At 47.2% G+C, this 12,768-nt stretch overlaps 1 protein-coding gene across 5 annotated transcripts in view; it reads right to left on the bottom strand.

Moving 5' to 3' along the window:
- LOC138647878 (E-selectin-like) overlaps nt 1–12,768 on the bottom strand; it is a 472,485-nt gene that overhangs the window by 110,804 nt on the left and 348,913 nt on the right. For all 5 annotated transcript variants that reach the window (XM_069737213.1, XM_069737210.1, XM_069737211.1 and 2 more), the window contains one exon: nt 11,803–11,925. In XM_069737213.1, the coding sequence (XP_069593314.1) occupies nt 11,803–11,925 (123 nt within the window). The remainder of the gene's footprint in view (nt 1–11,802; nt 11,926–12,768) is intronic.

Raw genomic sequence — 12,768 nt, forward strand, 5'->3', positions numbered from 1 at the left:
CCACGCGATGCTTAGCACCCTCAAGCCAATGACGCCACTCCTCGAATGCCCACTTCATGGCCAGCAACTCTCGGTTGCCCACATCATAATTACGCTCAGCAGCAGAAAATTTCCTGGAAAAGAAAGCACATGGTTTGAACACTGAGCAACCAGAACCTCTCTGTGACAAAACCGCCCCTGCACCAATCTCAGAAGCATCAACCTCGACCTGGAACGGAAGAGAAACATCAGGTTGACACAACACAGGGGCACAGCAAAAACGACGCTTCAACTCCTGAAAAGCTTCCACGGCAGCAGAAGACCAATTAACCAAATCAGCACCCTTCTTGGTCAAATCGGTCAATGGTCTGGCAATGCTAGAAAAATTACAGATGAAGCGACGATAAAAATTAGCAAAGCCCAGGAATTTCTGCAGACTTTTTAGAGATGTCGGCTGAGTCCAATCCTGGATGGCCTGAACCTTAACCGTATCCATCTCGATAGTAGAAGGGGAAAAGATGAACCCCAAAAATGAAACTTTCTGCACACCGAAGAGACACTTTGATCCCTTCACGAACAAGGAATTAGTACGCAGTACCTGGAAAACCATTCTGACTTGCTTCACATGAGACTCCCAATCATCTGAGAAGATCAAAATGTCATCCAAGTAAACAATCAAGAATTTATCCAGATACTCACGGAAAATGTCATGCATAAAAGACTGAAAAACAGATGGAGCATTGGCAAGTCCGAACGGCATCACCAGATACTCAAAATGACCCTCGGGCGTATTAAATGCCGTTTTCCATTCATCTCCCTGCCTGATTCTCACCAGATTATACGCACCACGAAGATCAATCTTAGTAAACCAACTAGCCCCCTTAATCCGAGCAAACAAGTCAGAAATCAATGGCAAGGGATACTGAAACTTAACAGTGATCTTATTAAGAAGGCGGTAATCAATACACGGTCTTAGCGAACCATCCTTCTTGGCTACAAAAAAGAACCCTGCTCCCAATGGTGACGACGATGGGCGAATATGTCCCTTCTCCAGGGACTCCTTCACATAACTGCGCATAGCGGTGTGTTCAGGTACGGACAAATTAAATAAACGACCCTTAGGGAATTTACTACCAGGAATCAAATCGATAGCACAATCACAATTCCTATGCGGAGGTAGGGCATCAGACTTGGACTCTTCAAATACATCCTGAAAGTCAGACAAGAACTCTGGGATGTCAGAAGGAATGGATGACGAAATAGACAAAAATGGAACATCACCATGTACTCCCTGACAACCCCAGCTGGTTACCGACATAGAGTTCCAATCCAATACTGGATTATGGGTTTGTAGCCATGGCAACCCCAACACGACCACATCATGCAAATTATGCAGTACCAGAAAGCGAATAACTTCCTGATGTGCAGGAGCCATGCACATGGTCAGCTGGGCCCAGTACTGAGGCTTATTCTTGGCCAAAGGTGTAGCATCAATTCCTCTCAACGGAATAGGACACCGCAAAGGCTCCAAGAAAAATCCACAACGTTTAGCATAATCCAAATCCATCAGATTCAGGGCAGCGCCTGAATCCACAAACGCCATGACAGAATACGATGACAAAGAGCACATTAAGGTAATGGACAAAAGGAATTTGGACTGTACAGTACCAATAACGGCAGAGCTATTGAACCGCCTAGTGCGTTTAGGACAATTAGAAATAGCATGAGTAGAATCACCACAATAGAAACACAGTCTGTTCAGACGTCTGTGTTCTTGCCGTTCTACTTTAGTCATAGTCCTGTCGCACTGCATAGGCTCAGGTTTACTCTCAGACAATACCGCCAGATGGTGCACAGATTTACGCTCGCGCAAGCGACGACCGATCTGAATGGCCAAGGACATAGACTCATTCAAACCAGCAGGCATAGGAAATCCCACCATTACATCCTTAAGAGCTTCAGAGAGACCCTTTCTGAACAAAGCCGCTAGTGCAGATTCATTCCACAGAGTGAGTACTGACCACTTCCTAAATTTCTGACAATATACTTCTACATCATCCTGACCCTGGCATAAAGCCAGCAGATTTTTCTCAGCCTGATCCACTGAATTAGGCTCATCGTAAAGCAATCCCAGCGCCTGGAAAAATGCATCAACATTACTCAATGCAGAATCTCCTGGTGCAAGAGAAAACGCCCAGTCCTGTGGGTCGCCGCGCAAAAAAGAAATAATAATCAAAACCTGTTGAATAGGATTACCAGAAGAATGAGGTTTCAAGGCCAAAAATAGCTTACAATTATTTCTGAAGCTCAGGAACTTAGTTCTGTCACCAAAAAACAAATCAGGAATCGGAATTCTTGGTTCTAGCATCGATTTCTGATCAATAGTATCTTGAATCTTTTGTACATTTACAACGAGATTATCCATTGAGGAGCACAGAGCCTGAATATCCATGTCCACAGCTGTGTCCTGAAGCACTCTAATGTCTAGGGGAAAAAAAAGACTGAAGACAGAGCTAAGAAAAAAAAATGATGTCAGGATTTCTTTTTTCCCTCTATTGGGAATCATTGGTGTGGCTCCTTGTACTGTTATGGTTGGCAATCAGGCAACACAGCGTGCAGTAATCAGCGCACATACAGAGATCTGGCAATAACCAAAAACAATAGGACGAGCTCTGAGACGTGGAATCTCTGTAGACTGCAGTACCTGATCTATCCTCACACAACTATAAGCAGCAGTGGATTGCGCCTATCACTACCTATGCAACTCGGCACTGCCTGAGGAGCTGACTAGCCTGAAGATAGAAATACAAGCCTGACTTACCTCAGAGAAATACCCCAAAGGAATAGGCAGCCCCCCACATATAATGACTGTTAGCAAGATGAAAAGACAAACGTAGGAATGAAATAGATTCAGCAAAGTGAGGCCCGATATTCTAGACAGAGCGAGGATAGCAAAGAGAACTATGCAGTCTACAAAAAACCCTAAAACGAAAACCACGCAAAGGGGCAAAAAGACCCACCGTGCCGAACTAACAGCACGGCGGTACACCCCTTTGCTTCTCAGAGCTTCCAGCAAAAGTTAATAGCAAGCTGGACAGAAAAAACAGAAAACAAACTAGAAGCACTTATCTAGCAGAGCAGCAGGCCCAAGGAAAGATGCAGTAGCTCAGATCCAACACTGGAACATTGACAAGGAGCAAGGAAGACAGACTCAGGTGGAGCTAAATAGCAAGGCAGCCAACGAGCTCACCAAAACACCTGAGGGAGGAAGCCCAGAGACTGCAATACCACTTGTGACCACAGAAGTGAACTCAGCCACAGAATTCACAACACTACCCTCCAGCTGTTGGATGTACCGCTGTGAACGCTGATCGTCCGTCATTACTAGCCAGACCTTGGCGCTAGTATTCTGTTAGGGACTGGCGGAACGCACCAAGAATCAGATGTTATGGTATTAGGTGCGTTCGCAGTCCGAGGTCCACCGTGCAGGTAAAAGACCCTGCTGCTAGTAAGACGGACTATATGGCGGTACTAAGTATACACACATGGGTTAACTTCACCCTGCGTGAAGGAAGCGATCCTGTTGCGTCACAAGACCGCAGTACCGCACATAAAGCGCGAGCAAGAAGTCAGCGGACTCAAACCCTACACAGGATTGAAGTCCGATTAGACACTTGCTGGCACAACACCGCAACTGGGTGTGTCAGAGGAACATAAATAATAATATTAAGGCACAAGAGTGCGTGCGGTGCCGCACTGATGGACGTCACTAACCACCCAGGCTTGGGTCAGGAAAGCGCAGAGCAAGCGCACAGCGCCGTACTGGCGGACACAGCAACTGGTAGCTGTAATGTGTGTTTCGTGCTGTTGGATAAGTCGGGCGCTAGATAGCAAACATACACCTTCCGCGAACAGACATTCAATAGGGAGGGTTATTTAAAGAGCGACTTTCACTCACAACACACACACATATTTACAAGACAATACTAGCGCATGGCCGTGCGGTCATGCGCAGTTTATATAGCTGCAGCACAGGAAACAGCTACAGAAGTTTTGCCCTTTCAGGACCTGCCAAAAGGACCAATGGGATGTGCTGCAGTACCTGAGCATGTGACCCTCGATCTCCAACGGGAGATCCTGCCCTGGGCATGCTCAGACAGAGAAAAGCAGGACTTAGATCCAGAAACGTCCACTCGCCGCTGCCCAGCACTCAGCTTCAATGGCAGAAGCAGGAAAAACAGCAGTAACTCTTCGCACAGACTGAGCGAGACGCTGGGATCGACGTCCCTGCTGAGCAGACTCCACTGCGGCTGGAGAAGAATGGGAGACCGCAGCGGAGACGGATCGAGATTCCCCCTGAGCAGCAGAGGAAACTCGACTCCTAACACACAGATGGAGCATTAGAAAGCCCGAATGGCATAACCAGGTACTCAAAATGGCCCTCGGGCGTATTAAATGCTGTTTTCCATTCATCGCCCTGTTTAATTCGCACAAGATTATACGCCCCTCGAAGATCTATCTTGGTGAACCAACAAGCCCCCTTAATCCGAGCAAACAAATCAGACAGCAGCGGCAAAGGATACTGAAATTTGACTGTGATCTTATTAAGACGGCGGTAATCAATACAAGGTCTCAAAGAGCCATCCTTCTTGGCCACAAAAAAGAACCCTGCTCCCAATGGTGACGACGACGGGCGAATATGACCCTTCTCCAAGGATTCCTTTATATAACTCCGCATAGCGGCGTGCTGTGGCACAGATAAATTAAACAGACGGCCCTTAGGAAACTTACTACCAGGAATCAAATTAATAGCACAATCGCAATCCCTATGAGGAGGTAGGGCACCGGATTTAGGCTCTTCAAATACATCCTGGTAATCTGATAAAAACTCAGGGACTTCAGAAGGAGTGGAAGGCGAAATTGACAACAATGGAACATCACCATGTACCCCCTGACAACCCCAGCCGGACACAGACATAGATTTCCAATCCAACACTGGATTATGGACCTGTAGCCATGGCAACCCCAAAACGACCACATCATGCAGATTATGCAACACCAAAAAGCGAATAACCTCCTGATGTGCAGGAGCCATGCACATGGTCAATTGAGTCCAGTACTGAGGCTTATTCTTGGCCAAAGGCGTAGCATCAATTCCTCTCAATGGAATAGGATACTGCAAGGGCTCCAAGAAAAAACCACAGCGCCTGGCAAACTCCAAGTCCATCAAATTCAGGGCAGCGCCTGAATCCACAAATGCCATAACAGAATAGGACGACAGAGAGCAAATCAGAGTAACGGACAAAAGAAATTTAGACTGTACCGTACAAATGGTGGCAGACCTAGCGAACCGCTTAGTGCGCTTAGGACAATCGGAGATAGCATGAGTGGATTCACCACAGTAAAAACACAGCCCATTCCGACTTCTGTGTTCTTGCCGTTCAGCTCTGGTCAAAGTCCTATCACACTGCATAGGCTCAGGCCTATGCTCAGAGAATACCGCCAGATGGTGCACAGCTTTGCGCTCACGCAGGCGCCGATCGATCTGAATGGCCAAGGACATAGACTCATTCAGACCAGCAGGCGTGGGAAATCCCACCATGACATCCTTAAAGGGACACTGTCACCTGAATTTGGAGGGAACAATCTTCAGCCATGGAGGCGGGGTTTTTGGGTTTTTGATTCACCCTTTCCTTACCCGCTGGCTGCATGCTGGCTGCAATATTGGATTGAAGTTCATTCTCTGTCCTCCATAGTACACGCCTGCGCAAGGTAAGATTGCCTTGTGCAGGCATGTACTATGGAGGACAGAGAATGAACTTCAATCCAATATTGCAGCCAGCATGCAGCCAGCGGGTAAGGAAAGGGTGAATCAAAAACCCAAAAACCCCGCCTCCATGGCTGAAGATTGTTCCCTCCAAATTCAGGTGACAGTGTCCCTTTAAGGGCTTCAGAAAGACCCTTTCTGAAAATTGCCGCCAGGGCACACTCATTCAACTGAGTAAGCACAGACCACTTTCTAAACTTCTGACAGTACACCTCCGCTTCATCCTGACCCTGACACAAAGCCAGCAAGATTTTCTCTGCCTGATCCACTGAATTTGGTTCATCATAAAGCAATCCAAGCGCCAGAAAAAACGCATCAACATCACGCAATGCAGGATCTCCTGGCGCAAGGGAAAATGCCCAGTCTTGAGGGTCACCACGCAACAAAGAAATAATGATTTTTACTTGTTGAACGGGGTCACCAGAGGAGCGGGGTTTCAAAGCTAGAAACAGTTTACAATTATTTTTGAAATTCAGAAACTTAGATCTATCCCCAGAAAATAAATCAGGAATAGGAATTCTAGGCTCTAACATAGGATTCTGAACCACAAAATCTTGAATGTTTTGTACCCTTGCAGTGAGATGATCCACACAAGAGGACAGACCTTGAATGTCCATATCTACACCTGTGTCCTGAACCACCCAAAGGTTTAGGGGAAAAGAAAGTCAAAACACAGTGCAAAGAAAAAAAAATGGTCTCAGAACTTCTCTTATCCCTCTATTGAGATGCATTAATACTTTGGGCCAGCTGTACTGTTATGGACCTGGTGATTAGGAGCACCCGGCACGACCTGATAGTTAAACTCACACAGGACAAGCTCTGGGATGTGGGAGCTCTGCTGACCGCAGGCCCACTCCTATCACAACAACTAGAAATAGCCGTGGAGCGTTCCTGACACTCCCTTGACGCCTCTTCACAGCCTAAGAGCTAGCTAGCCCTAGAGATAGAAAATAAAGCCTACCTTGCCTCAGAGAAATTCCCCAAAGGAAAAGGCAGCCCCCCACATATATTGACTGTGAGTAAAGATGAAAGTCACAAACGCAGAAATGAAACAGGTTTCAGCAAAGGGAGGCCAGACTTACTAAACAGACAGAAGATAGGAAAGGTATCTTTGCGGTCAGCACAAAAACTACAAAAGACCACGCAGAGTGTGCAAAAAGACCTCCGCACCGACTAACGGTGCGGAGGTGCCACTCTGCATCCCAGAGCTTCCAGCTAGCAAGACAAAATCATGATAACCAGCTGGACAAGGAAACAATGAACAAATAATAACTATCAGGAACTTAGCTTCTGCTGGAGAAGACAGGTCACCAGAAAGATCCAAGAGCAATCTGAACCAATGCAGGAACATTGACAGCTGGCATGGAGTAACGATCTAAGTGGAGTTAAATAGAGCAGCCAACCAAAGGATAAACCACGTCACCTGTGTAAGGAACCTCAGAAGCAGCAGCTTCACTCACAGCCACCAGAGGGAGTCCATGGACAGAACTCGCCGAAGTACCATTCACGACCACAGGAGGGAGTTCGACAACAGAATTCACAACAGTTGCCCCCTATGTCTTCGTAGGTGTAGAAGGTAGACAGCCTACCTATGATTAACTGTCCAGCGGAATTTGAAGTAAGGCCTGAAGTCAGTTACTCCTACGGTGATCCGGCCACCGACTACGTGCCTCAGTAAGATGTTGCCTTCCTCTCTCGGCACGATTCTTACTGGCTCTCCTTTGTGCTGATCTCGTTTACACTGTTCCACAATATTCTTCCCTTCTTGTCTCTCTCTTAGGATACCGCCGCAAGGTGTGCAGGCGCGGTTCCGTTACATTCTGTTCTGTTTGCTAGGCACCTGCCAGGTTCCCACGCCTGACAGGGACCCCTGTTATGAACAGGTGATTCAGAACCACAATGGACCTAGTGGTTAAGAGCACACAAAGTGACCTGATAGTTACTAACATAGGACGAGCTCTGAGACGTGGGAACTCTGCTGACCGCAATCCCTAATCCTATCATACCACACTAGAGGTAGCCGTGGATTGCGCCTAACGCTCACTATGCAACTCGGCACAGCCTGAGAAACTAGCTAGCCCTGAAGATAGAAAAATAAGCCTACCTTGCCTCAGAGAAATTCCCCAAAGGAAAAGGCAGCCCCCCACATATAATGACTGTGAGTTAAGATGAAAATACAAACACAGAGATGAAAGAGATTATAGCAAAGTGAGGCCCGACTTACTGAATAGACCGAGGATAGTAAAGATAGCTTTGCGGTCAGCACAAAAACCTACAAACAACCACGCAGAGGGGCAAAAAGACCCTCTGCACCGACTAACGGTACAGAGGTGCTCCCTCTGCGTCTCAGAGCTTCCAGCAAGCAAGAAAAACCAATATAGCAAGCTGGATAGAAAATATAGCAAACAAAAGTAACACAAGCAAAACTTAGCTTATGCAGGGCAGACAGGCCACAAGAACGATCCAGGAGAAAGCAAGACCAATACTGGAACATTGACTGGAGGCCAGGAACAAAGAACTAGGTGGAGTTAAATAGAGCAGCACCTAACGACTTAACCTCGTCACCTGAGGAAGGAAACTCAGAAGCCGCAGCCCCACTCACATCCACCAGAGGAAGCTCATAGACAGAACCAGCCGAAGTACCACTCATGACCACAGGAGGGAGCTTGACCACAGAATTCACAACAGACCCCCCTGTGCCTTCCCCCTGCAACAACCCCTGCCACGGGATGTTGCCTGGTTCCAACCCAGTCAGCTTCTGACTAACTTCCTCCCCAGCCCCTAGTTTTACCAGTGTGAGGAGTGGCCCAATAAATAAAGCTTTTTTCTCCCCCTAGTGGCCGGAGTGTGAAGTGTAATGTGTTCTGGTGATACCTGGTCAGGAGAACTCCTTAGTGCCATCAGACGTACCGCTGCTCCCCTTAGTGGCAGAGCGCCATACTGCAACGACCAGGTCTCTGGGGCGCTGCACTATGACTTCATTGCTCACTCACTGCAACACAATTTCTTTCGTGTCCTTTCTTAGGATGCTGCCGCACGTGGGACAGGCACAGCTCTGTGTAATTTCTTCTTCCACAGGCCGCAGTCTGGAGCTGGCTGGAACCCACTCCAGCCAGCCTCTGCCAGACTTGGTCAGGACTCACTGACTATCTCCTTCTCCCTCCAGCCAGCTTCTGCCTCTGTCTAACTTCCTCCCCAACCCACCAGTTTTACCCAAGTGTGAGGAGTGCCGTAATAGATAAAAGCATGGTTCCCCCTGGTGGACTGGAGTGTGAAGTGTGGGTAGTGGTTGTGATACCTGGAAAGAAGATCTGCTTCATTGCCTTCAGACATAACATCACTCCCCTGGTGGAAGAATAACATTACTGCAACGAACCAGGATTCTGGGGCGCTGCACATACTAGGATAGGGATGAGGAGGCTATGCATATCAGGATAGGGATGAGAGGGCCATGCATACCAGGGAAGGGATGAGGGGGCCATGTGTTTCAGGATGGGGATCATAGGGATCATATATACCAGGATATGGAATATTAAGTACAGAATTGACCACATTTTTTACCGTATATACTCGAGTATAAGCCGACCCGAGTATAAGCCGACCCCCCTAATTTTGCCACAAAAAACTGGGAAAACTTATTGACTCGAGTATAAGCCTAGGGTAGGAAATGCAGCAGCTACTGGTAAGTTTCAAAAATAAAAATAGATGCTCCATACCATTCATTATTGCCCCATAAGATGCTCCATATAAAGCTGTGCTATATATAATGCTCCATATTGTTCATTATTGCCCCATAGATGTGCCATAGAAAGCTCTGCCATATAGTGCTCTGCACCGTTCATTATTGCCCCATAGATGTGCCATATAAACCTGTGCCATAAAGTGCTCTGCACCGTTCATCATTGCCCCATAGATGTGCCATATAAAGCTGTGCCATATAGTGCTCTGCACCGTTCATTATTGCCCCATAGATGTGCCATATAGTGCTCTGCACCGTTCATTATTGCCCCATAGCTATGCCATATAGTGCTCTGCGCCTTTCATTATTGCCCCATAGCTGGGCCATATAGTGCTCTGCGCTGTTCAGTATTGCCCCATAGCTGCCATATAGTGCTCTGCGCCGTTCAGTACTGCCCCATAGCTGCCATATAGTGCTGTGTGCCGTTCAGTACTGCCCCATAGCTGCCATATAGTGCTGTGTGCCGTTCAGTACTGCCCCATAGCTGCCATATAGTGCTGTGTGCCGTTCAGTACTGCCCCATAGCTGCCATATAGTGCTGTGTGCCATTCAGTACTGCCCCATAGCTGCCATATAGTGCTGTGTGCCGTTCAGTACTGCCCCATAGCTGCCATATAGTGCTGTGTGCCGTTCAGTACTGCCCCATAGCTGCCATATAGTGCTGTGTGCCGTTCAGTATTGCCCCATAGCTGCCATATAGTGCTGTGTGCCGTTCAGTACTGCCCCATAGCTGCCATATTGTGCTGTGTGCCGTTCAGTACTGCCCCATAGCTGCCATATAGTGCTGTGTGCCGTTCAGTACTGCCCCATAGCTGCCATATAGTGCTGTGTGCCGTTCAGTACTGCCCCATAGCTGCCATATAGTGCTGTGTGCCATTCAGTACTGCCCCATAGCTGCCATATAGTGCTGTGTGCCGTTCAGTACTGCCCCATAGCTGCCATATAGTGCTGTGTGCCGTTCAGTACTGCCCATAGCTGCCATATAGTGCTGTGTGCCGTTCAGTACTGCCCCATAGCTGCCATATAGTGCTGTGTGCCGTTCAGTTTACTAATATAGATACTGTGTTTCGCACAGGCCTTTCTGCCCTGAACATGGAATTTAGGACATTTACTAATACATATAGTGCTGTGTGCCGTTCAGTACTGCCCCATAGCTCTGCCATATAGTGCTGTGTGCCGTTCAGTACTGCCCCATAGCTGTGCCATAGAAAGTTCTGCCATTGCTGCTGCTGCTGCAATAAAAAAAAATGCCATACTCACCTCTCTTGCTTGCAGCTCCCGGCGTCTCGTTCCGGCGTCTCTGCGCACTGACTGATCAGGCAGAGGGCGCCGCGCACACTATATGCGTCATCGCGCCCTCTGACCTGAACAGTCAGAGCGCAGAGACGCCGGGAAGATGGAGCGGCGCCCGGCGGCTGGAACGCGGACAGGTGAATATAAAATACTTACCTAGTCCCAGCGATCCTGGCGCTCCCCGCCCGTCACGCGGTCTTCGGTGCCGCAGCCTCTTCCTCTATCAGCGGTCACCGGCACCGCTGATTAGAGAATTGAATAGGCGGCTCCACCCCTATGGGAGGTGGAGCCGCCTATTCATTTCTCTAATGAGCGGTCCTACGTGACCGCTGAACAGGGGAAGAGCTGCAGCACCGAAGACCGTGGGACGGCAGGGGGGAGCGCCAGGATCGCTGGGACTAGGTAAGTATGCCTCAGCGCCCTCTCCCCCTCATCCACCGACCCCACCGCTACCATCACTCGAGTATAAGCCGAGAGGGGCACTTTCAGCCCAAAATTTTGGAGTATATACGGTACTTTAATTTTTTTCCTAATTTCCTCCTCTAAAACCTAGGTGCGTCTTGTGGTCTGGTGCGTCTTATAATCCAAAAAAAATGGTACTTATTTTCCCCATTGTATTTGTTACAACTTCTTTCTTTGCACTTCTGCTTTTGCCACTAAACTGCGCTGCATTTTGACTGATTATAGGGTATAGCCCACTTGTCATAGCCAACACTTTATTTCTACCTAGTACCAGCCTCATAGTGGCAGAGCCTAAATCCATGGTACTGTTTCTTCCAACGGATTCAATGAGAAAGTGAAGCTGCTGTAATGTGCTGCAGGCTCTGGCTGTAAATTCTAATACCAAAAATAATTTAGCAAAACACGCAATTAGCAAAAATAACATTTTAATTTGCACTAAATATGTGGATTGTCTTCTTTGAAAGGTAATTATTTTAAAAGAGTTTTAAAACAATTCACTTACTTTTCTTACAATAGTACTTTATTCCAAACGCCATTGCTGTCCCAGAAAGCATTAGCCCCAAACCTGTAAGAGTATAGGCTACTGTGTGTGCCTGTTTTTGGTTTTCCATTGAAACATTCTGAGCTAAAAAGACAGAAAAAAAATATTAAATGGACACTTCCATCAATTTTTTTTTATAGATTAGTAATATGCAATAAGTTTATGTATTTTTAAAAAAATAGTTGTTTTTTTATTTCACATAAAGAACACTATTTCCATTATTGCTTCTCTGACCTACTCGCTCTGAGAAGCATCACTAAGAGGCAGACTTAAGAAATTTGTACCAAGTTTTGAAGCTCTAAACTGTCCACTGTAACGTGGCTTGGGGCAGTAGCTGTGGGCGAGGTACTCGTCTTCCACACCCTGGCACGCTGAAAATAAGGGTCCTGGCTGGGTGTGTGGACGTTAGCTCTTGGGAGGCTATTCTCTTGCAGGCTACATGATGCTGGTGACTTTGGCAGGCCAGGATCAGATGTTATAAAGTTGACCACTCAAAAATAAACTGTCTTCTACTGAATGTTAACGTAGGGTGGGGCATGTACAATGGATAGCGGGTACAAAACTTCTTGGACATTTCTCTTAACACATAGAATATCTTCATACACATTCTCTTTTTCCTTTCCTAAACTCACCCAATTCTACCTTAGTTACTTCCTCTGTCTTCACCACAATGCAGAACAGTGCTTTAGGGAGCTTATCTTGTCCCCGATAATGACACTACAATCCAGTCTGTGAGAGCCCTGTACTTCAAACCAGAATTTTCCCATTAGGGGAGCTACTTATGCCACTATAGCCTTTACTTAGCTTTTCTGCTTGTCAACATCTTGCAATAACTGCCCGGGCACTCTCTTCATCTAGCGTTCCATGCTCAGATTAATCCTGTTACCTCTTTGACTTGCGAACTCGGGAACTTCCCGCTAGGCCTCC

The sequence above is a fragment of the Ranitomeya imitator genome, chromosome 8 (genome assembly GCF_032444005.1).
Source record: "Ranitomeya imitator isolate aRanImi1 chromosome 8, aRanImi1.pri, whole genome shotgun sequence".
Classification (NCBI taxonomy): Eukaryota; Metazoa; Chordata; class Amphibia; order Anura; family Dendrobatidae; genus Ranitomeya; species Ranitomeya imitator.